Raw genomic sequence first — 15,321 nt, 5'->3', positions numbered from 1 at the left:
ATTCCTGACTTGTGATTTGGAAAAGCAGTGACCTACTTGCCAGACAATCTCCAGCATCTAATCTGCTCTTGTAGCCAGTGTTCATGTGGCTAGTCCAATTCTGGGTCCCTGCTAACACCCATAATCTTGAGGTGAGGGTCTTGGTAATGGAAATTCTGTAGAAAGTTAAGGGACTCATTGGCAGTGATTATTGCTTGACATTTTTGTAGCACAAGTAGCTTATCTTTTATCATCTCATGACTAAGCATATGGGCACAAAATGGTATGTGACGAAATGTGAATGGAACTGAACATTCTGCAACCATTCCCAACTCTGATCTCATTTTGGAAGGACTAATCAGAAGGCTAAGTGCAGGATTAATGGTCGGTTACTTAATAGTGTGGATAAACAAAGGGACTTTGGGGTTCAAATCCATACATCCCTCAAGGTCACCGCACAGGTTGATAGGAGAGTTAAGAAGGCCTATGGGATGCTGGGCTTCATTAATAGGGGGATTGAATTCAGGAGTAGAGAAGTCATGTTGCAACACTACAAATCTTTGGTAAGACCACACTTGAAGAATTGTGTTCAGTTCTAGTCACCTCATTATAGAAAGAATGTGAAAGGCATGGAGAGGGTGCAAAAGAGATTTACAGGATGTTGCCTGGATTGGGAAACAAGTCTTATGAGGCAAGGTTAGCAGAGCTGGAACTTTTCTCTTTGGTGTGTAGAAGGATGAGAGGAGACTTGAGAGAGGTTTACAATATTCTGAGAGCAATAGATGGGGTGGATGGTCACTCCTGTTTCCCAGGGCAGGATCAACAGACACCAGAGGACATATATACATAATTGAAGGAGGGAAGTTTAGGGGAATCATCAGGGATAAGTTTTTACACAAAGAGTTGTGGGTGCCTGGCATGCCTTGCCAGGGATGATAGTGGAGGTTGAAACATTGGGGTTTTTTAAGAAACTTAGAGAGACACATGAATGAAAGAAAAATAGAAAGTTGTGGGGACAGATGGTTTTAGTACTATTTTTTCAAGAAGGAATATATAGGTCGGCAAAACATTGATAGCTGAAGGGCCTATATTGTTCTATATTTAACCTTTATGCCAGAACTACTGCAATTTCTACACTAGTCTCCCTCAAGGTCCGAGGGAATATCTTGTCAGGCCCTAGGGATTTGTCAACCCTTATTTGCTTTAAGACAGCAAACACTTCCTCCTTTTTAATTGGTATGGATTCCATAACCTCACAGTTTGTTTTCATTACTTGCCATGACTGTGCCCTTTTCATGAGTGAATAAAGATGAAAAAAAAAATTTAAGACCTCTCCTATCTCTTTTGACACCATACAAAGCCAACCACTCAGATCTTCAAGGGGACCAATTTTGTCCTTTACTATCCTTTTGCTCTTAACATATATAGGGAAACACTGAGGATTTTCCTTCACATTCTCTGTTAAAGCAACCTCATGTCTTCTTTCCTGAGGTTTTTCTTGCATTTTTTAATATGCCTCATTTGCTCCTTGTTGCTTTTTCCTGTTATACACCTCTCTCTTCTTCTGAACCAGATTCCCCATATCCCTCGAAAACCAATGTTCCCTATGCCTGCTAATCTTGCCTTTAATCCCAACAGGAACATACAAACTTTGTACTCAGAATTTCAGTTTTGAAGGCCCTCCACTTACCTTGCACATCCTTGCCCAAAAACAATTTATCCCAATCCACACATTCTAGATTCTTTCTCATTTCCTCAAAATTGGCAAAAGTTTCCTCAAAATTAGAATCTCAACCTGAGGCCCAGACCCATCCTTCTTCATAATTAACTTCAAACTCATGGCATTATGATCACTGGACCCAAAATGTTCCCCATCTGTCCACTGTCCTGTCTCGTTCCCTAATAGGAGATTCAGTATCACATTCTCTGTAGTTGGTACCTCTATTTATTAATTTAGAAAACTTTCCTGAGCACATTGGACAAATCCAAGCCATCCAGCCCTTTTACAGTATGGGAGTCCCAGTCAATATGTGGACTTAGCCTTGTGTTTCCTATAGCTGTCTGCTCCTCCAATTCTTGTTGACTATTGGGTGCTCTAAAATACAACCCCATGAATGTAGTCATACCTTTCCTGTTCCTCAGTTCCACCCATACAGTCTCACTTGATGAGCCCTCTGGTCTGTCCTGCCTGAGCACAGCTGTGATATTTTCCCTGACAAGCAATGCCACTCTTCCCTCTTTCATCTCCTCTGTTCCATCGCATCTGAAGTAACATAATATTAAGCTTCCATTCCTTCCCCTCCTGCAACTAAGTTTCACTAATGGCCACAATGTCATAACTCCATGTGCCAATCCATGCTCTAACCTCACCTGCCTCTCCTTGCATTGAAATAGGAATTGGAGAGGTGACAGGTTAAAGCATGATGACTTGGATGTGGTTAAAGGCTGAGGAAGGAGCTGCTGTGACTACTGCAGTGCTCCACGATGCAAGAAGTCAGAGAAATGCCATGTTAATGAAGAGGACATATGGGAGAGATTTGGCTATGATTGCCAACCCCATCGACATAGTGAAATATCCAAATCATATTTCCCTGCAGTATTGATTAAAAATAAAAATTGTTTAAATTTGTTGTTTCTTTATTATACGTGGATGCACCACCACCCCCTCCTCCTCCCCAAAACACACACACACAAATTCCGTACAAGTGAATTTCATTCTATATCTCAAATTTTTGGTAAGTGATATGCTATTTCCATAAGGGAAAGTTTCCATGACCTAAAATGCCATAAAATAGTGATTGGCTATATTCAGAGAGTATTGACAAACCTTTGTTGCAAGGAAGAATCAATGTCTATTTAACAATGTAATAGGGAAGTTTCAATGTTATTTCAATCCTGTGTTATCAGAGATGGTAGAAATAAGATTGGAAACCCCAACAGGAATCAAGAAAGAGTATTTGTGATTGTGTATTTACTCTGTCAGACATTGCAACTTCAAAATCTTCTGAATTGTGTACCATTTGATTACTTGGTGTGCCTTTTAACAGATGGACAAATTCAGTCGTAGTTGCATAAACTCGAAGACTAATGCTTGAAAGGAAGGGGGAGATAACTATATAAATGGAGGGGGCCTCCATAAATGCAATATACCGATCAACTGCTGAAGAATATACTAGAGGCTGATATGAATTCCAGGTCACACGAGGATTGAGTGGCACAATGTGTGGCGCTGTTGTCATGGGAATTATTTGGCACAAGCACCCCATTTCAGGGCAGTGGTTACAATTGTGGAGACCAAGGTCATGAGCAAGTAAAAGTAATGGAATGGAAGCCATGACAGTAGAAAATCACAAAAGAAGAATGAATCTCTGATATTACTTTTTGGAAAATGATATAATACCGGTAAGCAGAGCAATTGTTAACACACTTACACAGATTGTGCCATGTAGTTAATTGCTTTATGGAAGCTACAGAAACAGTCAATAAAGATCTCTTGAAACAAGGCTACAGACGATTGTAAACTCAGCCAGCAATATCCTGGGGATCAATCTCCATCTCCAAGAGGCGGTGTATCAAGAAACCAGTCTCTGTCATCAAGGACCCTCACCACCCAGGCCATGCCCTCTCCTCACTGATGCCTTCAGGAAGGAGATGCAGGAGTGTGAAGATGATCACTCAATGCTACAAAAACTGCTTCGTCCCCTCCTCCACATATGCTACCTCACTTTTTTGTCTTCTTTTGCCCTCATTCTTTATTTTTAAATAGTGTATATATGAAAATGTAATTTATAGCTGTACTGACAATAACCACACAACCAGTGCGAGTATAAGACAGCTTTAATAAACTGATATGGACACTAAGAGGGTCTTGTCTCTGCAGGACGAACCTGGAAGGCTAAACTTGTAGCTCTGGACTGCTTTATATACAGGGTCACCGGGGTGACCCCTGGTGCCCTACTGGTGTAATTACATATCACAACACTAGCAATTTTTGAACTTGCACTGCTGAATATTGCTGCCGCCAAACAACAAATTCTGTGACATATGGTCATGACCAAATAAACCTGATTCTGAAACTATATGCATGACCATTTGCCTATTGTATCAATCTGTACCTTTCACAATGGAAGATGAGAATTTACTGAGCTCACGTATATATGCTGATCCACATCACAACTTCATTGTAGCCATAGACAAAAGCCATCCAAGTACCACACAGATGGAGCTGAAAGAGAGGGAAGATGAAGCAAACGTCCACAGAATTTTGATCAAACCAGTGTTTGCGTGCAATTCTGGTCAGCATTGCATGGAAAGCAAAATCAAGAAAATGAAGAGGGTGCATTGAAGATTTAGAAGGATCATGCCAGGAAGAAATGAATAGGTTGGGCCTCATATGAGAAAAGAGGTCCTCGATGTGATATAAAGGGTTGATACAGAGAGAATCTTCTACTTGTGAGGAAGAGCAAAATTACTGCTTTTCAAAATGGGGCATTCATCAGGAAAACCGCAGGGATATCCAGTGTAGCTTCAGTATCCAAAGAGAAAGCTTGAAACATTCTCAGTACCTCAAAGATGGTTGAATTAAGTAATATAGATGCATTTCAGAGGAGGCTGGGCAAGCAAATATGCTGCTAGATTTAGATGAGAAAAAGACAGGAGGAAACTCTAGTGGAACATTTAATGTAGCCATGGATTAGTTAGATTGAAGAGCCTATTTCTGCATCATCTATCCAATGTAATCCTATGTAATTGCATTTCCAATTTATTGCCATTTTTGGATCAACAACTGGATTGAATTCAACACGCACAAATGCATAATTCCTTTCAGTACACCCTGAGTTCTTCAAAGTAGAGGAGAATATTTTAGTGTATTTGTAATAAAAAAAATATTTGTAGCATGTGAAATTGCAGGTCTTGTGCTGCATTTCAATTAATGTGAAGTTACTTTACTGCAATAGGAATATAAATATGCACATGTAAGCATATTGACTGTCATATTTCAGCATCTAGAAATAAATCAACTTCAAATTCAATTTGAGATTATGGAATTTGAGGGCAGGAAAGTAGAACTAGATAAAGTGAATGAGGAATCGGGTTAAGAGATCAGTAATCGTGACGCTGTGTCAGATATTGAAGGGAAGATCCCAATCCTGCCATAGATCTCCGACTTCCATCCACGACACTGCTGCAAATGACAGAAACCAGTGACTCAGCTTTTTTTTTAAATTTGTGGATGTGTTTTTTTTAAACTGATCTGATATTGGTCATAATATTAAAGAAAAAAAATAGATGCATTACAATAAAAAAGAACAATTCCAGGGATTGGCCCATCATCTGTGGCTAACTAAAGTTAAAGCTTGGATCAGACAAAGGTAGACATAATGATGCAGAAACAGGGGGTTAAGTCAGAAGGTTGGAGAGTACAAAACAAAATGGGTCAAGTGACAAAAAGATTAATAAAAATTACAGCATGAGAACAAGTAAACCAGAAATATAAAATTACAGGGGGGGGGGGGAGTTAACAAAATGTGTGTTGGTTCTGTAGAAAACAAGACTGGGGAATTAGAAATGGCAAATAAGCAGCTGGAAGATGAACTGAACAGGTATCTTGCATCAGTCTTCGTGATAAAGGATGTACATGACATTTCAGAAGGACCTGTGAATCAGATTGGCAGGGAGAGGAAAAAACTCAGGAAAAACTACAGAAGTCATTAGGGCATAGCAATTAGCGTGACGCCTTTACAGCGTTTTGAATCCCACGCTGTCTATAAGGAGTTTGTACTTTCTCCCCATTACTGCGTGTGGGTTTTCTCCAGGGACTCTGATTTCCTCCCACAGTTCAAAAACATTCCGGGGGTAGAGGTTAATGGGGTGTAAATTCGGCAGCACAGACTTGTGGGCCGAAATGGCCTGTTACCATGCTATATGTCTAAATTTAAAAGTTTACGTCATTGAAGTAGCCTCGTGCATAATGTTGAGGCTGCAGGCTGACAATCAAAAGCTTCATTATTGGGTGTTAAAATTGACTGGTAAAATGTTGTATTAGTTCCATTTTTAAGAAATTCCCTGGATTGTGCTAAGGTTCCATTCATTTGCAAAAACAAAATGGAATACAGAAAACTGCTTCACTTCTGATGTAAGAAAAATATTAGATGTCATAGAAGGGACATTTTGTAAAATTGAAAGTGATTGGACCATGTCAGCAAGGTTCTGTGAAAGGACAATTAGGTTTTTCCCAATAAATTTGAAGTCTTTGAAGAAGTAATGTGCAGTTGAAAAAGAGGAACTGATAGTTAGATTTCCAGATGGCATTTAATGAAATATCACATCAAAGTTTGTTGTGGAAATAAAAGCTTATGATATTATATTCAAGTGGAGAGCAAAATAACTGACACAGTATTTAAGCAAAAATGGGTATTTTACTGTTTTGCATACAATGCACAGGGGTCAGTGTTGGGATAGATGATTTAGACAATGGTATTGAAGGTACAGTTAACATCTGCACTGATGACCTGCCCTAAAGGTAGGGAACTTCAATTGTAAAGAGGACCTAAGGAGGCTACAAAAAAAATGTGGTAGGGGTTGTATGGAGACAATTATTTAGGAAAGCTTATCAGAATGTTACTGTTTATTGATAGGGAAATTGAATTCAAAATTAGTAAGATTTTGTTTCAGTTAAATGGGGTATTGATGAGATCACATCTGTAGAATGTCAGCCTATGTACTGCATTTGAAAAATGAAGTACATTTTTAGAAGCAGGTTTAGAGAAGGTTCATTGAAGTAATAACTGGATTTGATAACTAATTTGATGAAAGGTTAAATATGCTTTGCTTATACCTGCTGGTGTTTAGTTGTGTGAGAGGTGACATGGATTGAAATATGTAAGATCCTAAAGGTCTCAAAATGGTAGACATGGAGAAGATGTTTTTTATCTTGTAGGAAAATGTAGAAAAAGGCATCACACATTTCAGATAGGAACATGGCAATAGTTGTTTTCTCAACGCTCTTGGACTTTGGAGCCTCTTATCATGGCATCAATTCACTGAGTCAAACGATATCTATGCCTTTTTATGTTGATTAATTTGAATTAAATGAGGTTTATAATCACAGCAACTTGTAATTTTGATACATCAGTGAAAACAGGTCAGTTTATCTTTGAGAATATCTAAATTGTGCTTTCTGAGTACCTCTTTATTTTTCAAAGTTTGTCGTCATAGAGTTCATATTCTTTTATTGCAAAGATAGGACCTTCTTGATTTTATATATATTAATTAGATTGAGTGGTTTGGATCCAAACTTAAAATCTCTCTTTGATTGCAGTATCTGTAGGGGACAAGGAACCCATGGACTCAGTGTCTGTAAAACGACCATCACTACCAGAAAGCATGGAATCCCCGCCTTCTTCAAAAAGGTCGCGCCCATCGGAAGAAGCAAGTACCGAACAGGTAGATACAAAGAATATCCTGATTGGGACCAGAGGGAAATCAGGAATTGCACTTGGGTTTCAGAGTGTATTCACCGCAGCTCATTTCTCCATGCACAATGATCACATACCAGTTTACATCAACTCAATCTTTGTTTTGGAAGCAGCTTGATGCACTCATCATCAGTTGTTGTAGCACCTGAAAGTTGTACATTATTTGGTGCATTAACCTCACAACCTACGATGTAAAGACATACAATTTATCTTAATAAATTCTTAGGGCTCAGCCATACCGACCCTTCTAAGCCATGGTATCTCTTAGGTAATCCAAGGGACCACCTCTTTCTTGCAGTTCCAAGACATTCTAGGACTGAAACGTGAGAGAGCCAAAATGCTGGGAGTATGCAATGGTGTCACTGGTATCTGAAGGGAGAATAAATGCCTTGCATTCTCATTGGTGCACTGTTACTCAATCTTCTGGGTTTGAATGGGTTCATTGGTAAATTCTGTGACTGGAAAAAAACACAATACTGGAGAAATTCAGCAGGTCAAACAGTATACTTTAATTAGCAAAGGGAAAGATACATAACCAACACTTCAGACTCAAGCTCAGACTCATACCAAGGTATGAGCAACATGTAGGGAGGCACTTGAACCTCAAGCATCTGCCTATATTTTTCTCATACCTTGATGAAGGGCTCAAGCCTGAAACATTGAATATATATCTTTATCTTTGCTATATAAGACCTGCAGATTTTTTTGCAGCCTTGTGTTTTACTTCAACCACAGTGTCCGAGTAATGTTTTACTCCTAACTCTGTAACTGGAGCTTTGATGCTGAATTCATCTGCTATATGACCCTTGTGCCTTGCATTCTCATGCTGGGTTTTAGCTCTTAACCCAATAATTTAGTCCATAGCACCTCTTAAAAAGAATTAATAATCCATTTGGTTCCTGACGTAGGATATGAAGTCCATTGTTTTATTACTTCCAGTATCATGGATTATATCCAGAGCATAAGGGAAAATAATCTGTTTCTCAGTCAATAGCTTCCTCAGAGACAACAGCAGCAAAACCAAATTATTTAGCAATTTATCTCATTATTTTGGGGGTGTGCCTGCATGTAAAATACCTGCCAAATTTCTCCCAATAAAGAAAATGTTAGATTTCAAAGTAATTTGCTATAGAATGAATCCAAAAGTGATCGGAATAAAATAATGGGAAATTGTATGAAAGGCGGGTGCACACCACTGGTCTCTTGAAGCTGTGCGCGTGCGCGCGCACCCTTAGTTCCTCACCAGCGCACAAAAGATAAACTACTGTAGTAATTATTAATTATATTTAATGAAAAATAATCTCTCAGCTGTGAATTGATGGGTGTTATTATTATTAACTTAGACATTGCATCACATAAAAATAAGATACTCATTGATGTTTTCTTCAACAGAACAACAAAGCAGTTCAAAGTAGAGAATAAAATCTTAATTAAATAGGTTACTTCGTAGGATGCAATGGTACTTGTATTGAAACATGCCAATACAGTTTTATTAGCCATGAGAGATAGGCTGTGCCAGAATGATCTTGAATCAATTTCAAGTTTACATTTGCACAAGCATTCAGTGCGCACATACTTTTGTCACAGGGAGCCAAAAAATTGCACAGCATCGGATTTTTGCGCACACTGACTACTAAACAGTAGAGGGAACGTTGCTGCACACTGCCAGCTGGAGTGGGCACAACAGGGTGAATATCATTCTATGATTCTATCAGTATTTTTTCTCAAGGTAATTTTGAAAAAATACCATCCATCGAGAGTAGTGGAATAAAACTGCAATTATTCTATTTTCACTATTAAACATTCAGATCCTAGGACAGGACATCTCAGTTACTTATGTCTCCTCTGGGCTGAGTGACACGTGAGGCAGCCCATTTCTTTGGCAACTTGATCCTGCTGGGTAACAACCAGAATTCAGAGGCCAGAGCCCACCATGGTAGCTCCATTAGTGCTGAGCCTTTACTTAGACTGTGCCAGTATCTCAGTAAGTGAGCATAATCCAACTTGGAAAGTGAGGAAGTAAAGCAGGAATATGAGACAGGGAGAGGGAAAAGAAGAAAGTGCAATTTCATTTCAAGAATTCAGGAATGGAGTAAATGAAAATGATACAGAGCTGGCAAAACACAATGCTGCTCAATTAAGAAACGAATATGAAAGATTTTGTGAGGAAGGCAGCAATTACCATCAAGCCATCATGTTCAGATGGCTGAGATGAAGAAAAGATTGGGTGTTTATCCTTGGGAAGGCATCGTCAGAAGGAGAGTGGTTGGAATTCCTTGGAATAAGCAAGCAAGATTTCTTAGAAGAAACTCATTGTCTGCCTGCTTCCTGTTAGCTGAAATGGTAGATAAGGTGATGGCATGAAAAAGGTGCATGAATACAAGGTTACAAAAGGCATTGTAAGGAAAAGCTGTTTTATATTTTTGTAAGTGTTGTGGAAAATGTTGAGTTTCTTTTCCCATTTGTCTTAAGGTGTATCAATGTCCATACTGCAAGTACAGTAACACTGACGTTAACCGCATCAGGATGCATGTATTATCGCAACATTCCGTGCAGCCCATGCTACGTTGCCCACTCTGCCAAGATATGCTAAACAACAAGATTCACCTGCAATTGCACCTGACTCACCTGCACAGCGTGGCTCCTGACTGTGTCGAAAAACTCATCATGGCGGTAAGTGTCAAGGCCTCAATTATACGAGTCTGAAAACTTTCTCTTCCCTGCAGAGTTGCATTTCTGCACCAACGCTTAGCACAGTTAGTTGAAGTGATAAATCTTTGAAACATAAATCTTTAATAGCAACAGTGGAAATTGAAACTACATGATACATTTCAGTCGTTCTATTTTCTGCGGTCAGAATGAGATGTTGTTCCCTTTATCCACAGTAAGAGCATGAAGTAATGCAGCGCTGGCATCATTCAGTAGCAGAACTTCAGTTATGCACATCTCCGTTAGTCCACGTGACGACAGTGGAATTAGAAGCACTGGCGTCAATAGGGAGGCTGCGCGGACTGTAGACCGCACCGGGTGACACCATCAGACTCTGAAATGATTGTCCATAAAATTTTTGTGCAGTGTTTCATCAGAAATTTATTATTTTTTTAATAAAAATATCCCTGTAGTTAGATATAGCAACAAAAACATTTTTCATAAGCCCAGCTAAAACTCTACGCTGTTACTTTTTGAACCTTCTAATTTGGTTCAATCAGAGCATCCCCTCCTCACCCTGCCTAGAGTTGCCACCATCACCTCCCCATCCCCTGGCTCAGCAGCGCCGCCACCGCGGACATACCAGGAACACGCACCTGTTTCTTCTATGCTCGGTACACTTGGTAACATGAATTACAACTCCGGGTGACACCAACCCTAGTGACACCACTGATTAGAAGGATTCAAGGGAGAAAGAGAGAGGAAAGGTGGGTTCTGAATAGGGCTACCTTATGACTAGATTTCATTAGGTTGGATAAAATGTTCCACCACTGGATTAATTTGATTATCAAAGTGCTGCAGTCACTCATCAATGCCAAGAGAAGAGAGAGTTTCAGATGACTGTAGCAGTCAATTTCATCTGATAAATGAAGAGATTTAAGCTGTAAACAGAGCTTTAGCTATTTTGAATATGCTCCAGAATTGTCTCATCTTTTCCAGTCAATATCTACGTTTTGTTATCCAAGCAAGTTTTAATAATAGTTTGAAAAGAAAATATCAAAGGAGTTGCAGAGTTTATAAGAATTCAAATACATTATCTGATTGTGTCTGAACCACTGAAAACTCACAAATTTAATGTAAAGCACAATGGGCCGAGTGGTCTATTTCCACACTGTACGACTCGATGACTCTTTACTTTCTGTTAGCTTTTGTACAATATGATGTTTCGATTGAACATAATCTTCATTTTATAGAGAGTTGGTTCTTTCCTTGGAACCTGGAAATGTTACCATTATATAAAGACTCTTTTAAAATACTATGGCACAACAGACTGGTTTGAAGAATGGTTTACAGCTGCAACAAGACAGAAAGTTATTTTGATCAGTTATGTTTCTGTCCAGGCATTTATAAACATGTGTAACTATTGTTTTGTAATCTGAAAGTGCTATGCCAACAATGGAAAAGGTTCAAGATTCTTTTACTGTCATGTAATCAAACAGAAAATGTAAAATCACACAAAATTTATTTTATTCCACCTTAAGGCAGGCAAAGATTCGACATCAGCAGAAATTGCCTAGCACCCCTTTACAGTTAGAGAAAGAGAAGCAAGAGTCCCTTCAGAGTCACCGAGTGTTCATAGATGTGCCTCCAGTGCTCCCACAGCCTCCGCAACCACACAGCTCTCAGTATAAACCATCAGCGATCTGAACCTCTGACACAATCAGGAAGCCTTCAGCACCTCGGCACCTTCTCGCATCTCAGTTCTGATACCTGGCACCCCTTCGGCCGGCTTCAAGCCAGTCTGCAGCAGCCTGCAGCCTGGTGCGAGCCCCTCACCCACAGTCACCAGCAGCCCGCATCTGTGCATTCTTCAGTCTCAAAACCCCCCTGCTGGTCAATCACACTGGCCACTATCCTGTAGGTCATCTCCTCTGCTTTTCCTTCTTAAATGGGGGGGCGGGGTGGCCTCCCCATTTTCTGGTGCCATGCGCCAGTCCTCTGTTTCCCCAGAGCCTGCAACCCTTAAGGTCGCTGCCAAAAATACGCACCGCCATCTTTGGCCCAGACTTTGCTGTTGCAGGATTTTAAAATGATCTACCATCAGGCCGTTTAAAGCCTGGACGGAGCAGGTGGTAGTTGAATTTGGCACTAGAGCTCTTTGGAGGAGCCCTGTGTCTCTGCTCTCTGCCGGTCCACACCAGCAGCAGTGCTGCCGTTAGAGAGCTCCGCAGCACTGCCATTTCTTCTGTGCAAGGCAGACATGTAATGACCGTCTTATGCAAGAATCTCAAATAGATGATGTAATTGTTGTCAGAAAAAACCAAGTGTATATAATCTCATAGTGTCACCTTAACACCAATTGGAAGAAGTTCAAGAATTAATACAAAATAATAAGATGATGAGAAGGCCAATCAGCCTCGTAAGTCCACACCAGCTTTAGACAAGATCAATACATTTGGTACCACTTCCCTGCCTTTGTCCCATGGCTCTATAGATTCTTCTCTGCTAATCCAACTCCTCTCTTTTGAAGTGACAATTGGACCTGCTTTCACCATTCTGGAGTCATTTTGCTAAATCTGTGAAATGTTACATCTTTCTAAAGTGTGGCACTTACAGTCAGATCCAGTTCAGTGTTTTATCCAAAGTTCATTGTAACTTCCTTGCTTTTTGTGCCTCTGCTTTACAGCACATGGTCATTTTACCCATGTTCTCAATTATGCAACCTTCATTGAATCACAGAACCCATTTGGCAGAACAAGTTCCTTTCACTGGCTCATTTTTACCATTGAATGAAGATGTTGATGAGACCATCCCAGGAGCACTGTGCCCTTTATAAAGTATGCACTAGTGCTGGAGGTAGTCCAAAAAAGATTCATTCAGGACGATGAAGATTTTTCTTCCTGAACACTTTTGGGAGTATTTTATGAATTTTGGGCTGCTGATCATGAAAATCACCTTAAAATGTTCCTATCATGCAGCTTATAACCTATTTTTGTGATTTTCTGTCATATTTTAAGTCTACAATTATATTGCCCACAAGCTGTTTTGATAAGTCCAAGCATGCCTGGGCATGTACTCACTGCAGGGCTATGCCAATGTTGTTTTAGGCCTGGGCAGGCTTAATCAGGATAGATGGAGACAGGCTATAAAAGCAGCTCACATATGCAATGCTGTTCATTACATTGATTATAGATTGAACACATGTTGATGCACATGTTCTTCAGGCAGTAGCATAGTGGGTGTATTTAACAATAGCATTTATTGTCTTCAAGAAGATTCAATATAGCAGAAATGTCTTGTCAATGTCGCAATAGCTACGATACATTCTGTTATATTTGTGGTGAGTATATGCTTAAGGCTCAAAGACGCAGCATGTCTGCACTTATTAAGAAAGCCTATGAGCTCTACTTCAGTTGTAAAATTGGTGACCAATCAAACCCTGGCTCCTCACATTTGTTGTGCAATATGTGCAGTCAACCCGAGAGCTTGGTTCAGTATCATTATGTGATTAAACATGTTAAATTCAATAAAAGTTAAGTTAATATTTCTCCAATTTACTACTTGATACAGCAAATCTGAAATTATCTGTGTGTTCAGCTAGAAGTTGTCTATCATAATCCCCATTTATTTCAGGAAGCAAACATTTTGAAAAAAATGGTTGTCGAGTGTTATTGTGATAACCCATTAAGTTGAGCAGAACGTTTATCTCTCAAAGTTGGGAACTTATGGTTCTCCATACCATAGAAAATTGCTGAGGCCAGTCCATTTGACATATTCAAAAGGGGGTTAAATGTGGCCCTATTAATAGTACTAGTTTATTTATATAGCGCATTTAACACAATGCACGTTGATCAAAAGCGCTGAACATACAATCAGGAATAAATTGGTTACTATCTAAACTATGACACATACCAAAATACATAGGTACAGCCATCTTTTTACATAGACTATCCAGCTTAGAACATTAATTGTTTAAACCCTAACCCATTCCTTCCAATCACAGCAGTAAACAACTTCCCAATTTCAAATGAACAACAGTGCTACAAACACCAGACTTCAAAGAACAAGCAGTGAACACAAAAAAGCCCAGACGCAATTCTGTTTGGATGTTACAAAAAGTCCATCCACAGCCACCTTAGGGCTGGTTTACTGACGTCAGCAGGACTTGGAGGTTACCGTCTGCTGGTTTCAAAGAGGAAACTACCAACCAAGTCACAGTTTCTCGAGGCGGCAGAGAAACAGTTTGCCTCAAAGTTCCTCTGACCTCAGATGATCCGAACGCCATGAGGCCTCGCACCTCACGTCAACGTCGACCATGATCAGCACGTCCTTCGGGATTTCTCAGGGCTAATACTGCTCCACCGCTCCGGTCCTAGCGGGACACCACTTCCGTCTCCACCACATTGTACTATTTCCACAACCATCGAAGCAGGCATCACTGGAAGGCTGAGGCCCAGGCCATATCGCCATGCCACCCCACAGCTCAGTTTCTTCAGTAGGCGTCACTCCACAACTGTCGAGCTGCAAACCTCGTGGCTTCATCTCAGCGACCCGCTCATTGTTTGGTGACCCAGGTTGCAGTTTCAGACTCACTGTGTTTCACCGAATCTTGTTGAATCCACAGCACGTCCACTTATTAGTTACAGCAATCCTGGAATCCAGAGCGGCCGTGCAGCCATCTTAAAGACATGACCAGGAAGCCTCAACTGATTCACTTCTGTTCAGCAGCCACACAGGATGCTCTACCTACTGCTGACACAGAAATGAACAAAATTCAGATCCCCCGACGTTCCCCTGCAATACCAGAAAGCAATACCCAACTAGTCAGACCAACCTCATGTTGCAGGCTGAACTGGTCTGGCAGCTTTCACGCAATCCATACATCGCGGGGAGGTGCTGCCTCAGGAAGGTAACCAATATCATAAAGGACCCCCATCACGTGAGCAAAGGGATCAAAGGATGTGAAGTGAAAGCAGGAATAGGATACTGAAATTGTATGATTAGTCACGATTGTATTGAATGATGGAGCAGGTTGAATGGCCTCCTGCTTTCTATGTTTTATCATGAGAGGCTGAAGCAGTTGGATTGATATTCTCTGGTATTTAGGAGCATGAGGGTGATCTCAGTGAGACAATGGGATTCCAAGAGGCCATGACAGAGGATTGGTTCAGATGTTTCCATCTTCAAGAAGGAGGCATTGAACATAACACAGTAC

At 40.3% G+C, this 15,321-nt stretch overlaps 1 protein-coding gene across 2 annotated transcripts in view; it reads left to right on the top strand.

Annotated features, from left to right (window-relative positions):
* zfhx3b (zinc finger homeobox 3b) overlaps positions 1-15,321 on the top strand; it is a 524,157-nt gene that overhangs the window by 479,122 nt on the left and 29,714 nt on the right. For both annotated transcript variants that reach the window (XM_069901315.1, XM_069901314.1), the window contains 2 exons: positions 7,301-7,425; positions 9,930-10,130. In XM_069901315.1, the coding sequence (XP_069757416.1) occupies positions 7,301-7,425; positions 9,930-10,130 (326 nt within the window). The remainder of the gene's footprint in view (positions 1-7,300; positions 7,426-9,929; positions 10,131-15,321) is intronic.

Source organism: Narcine bancroftii, chromosome 10 (genome assembly GCF_036971445.1).
Source record: "Narcine bancroftii isolate sNarBan1 chromosome 10, sNarBan1.hap1, whole genome shotgun sequence".
Classification (NCBI taxonomy): Eukaryota; Metazoa; Chordata; class Chondrichthyes; order Torpediniformes; family Narcinidae; genus Narcine; species Narcine bancroftii.
Note: the sequence above shows the minus strand (reverse complement) of the source record. Positions and strands in the feature narration are given on the sequence as shown.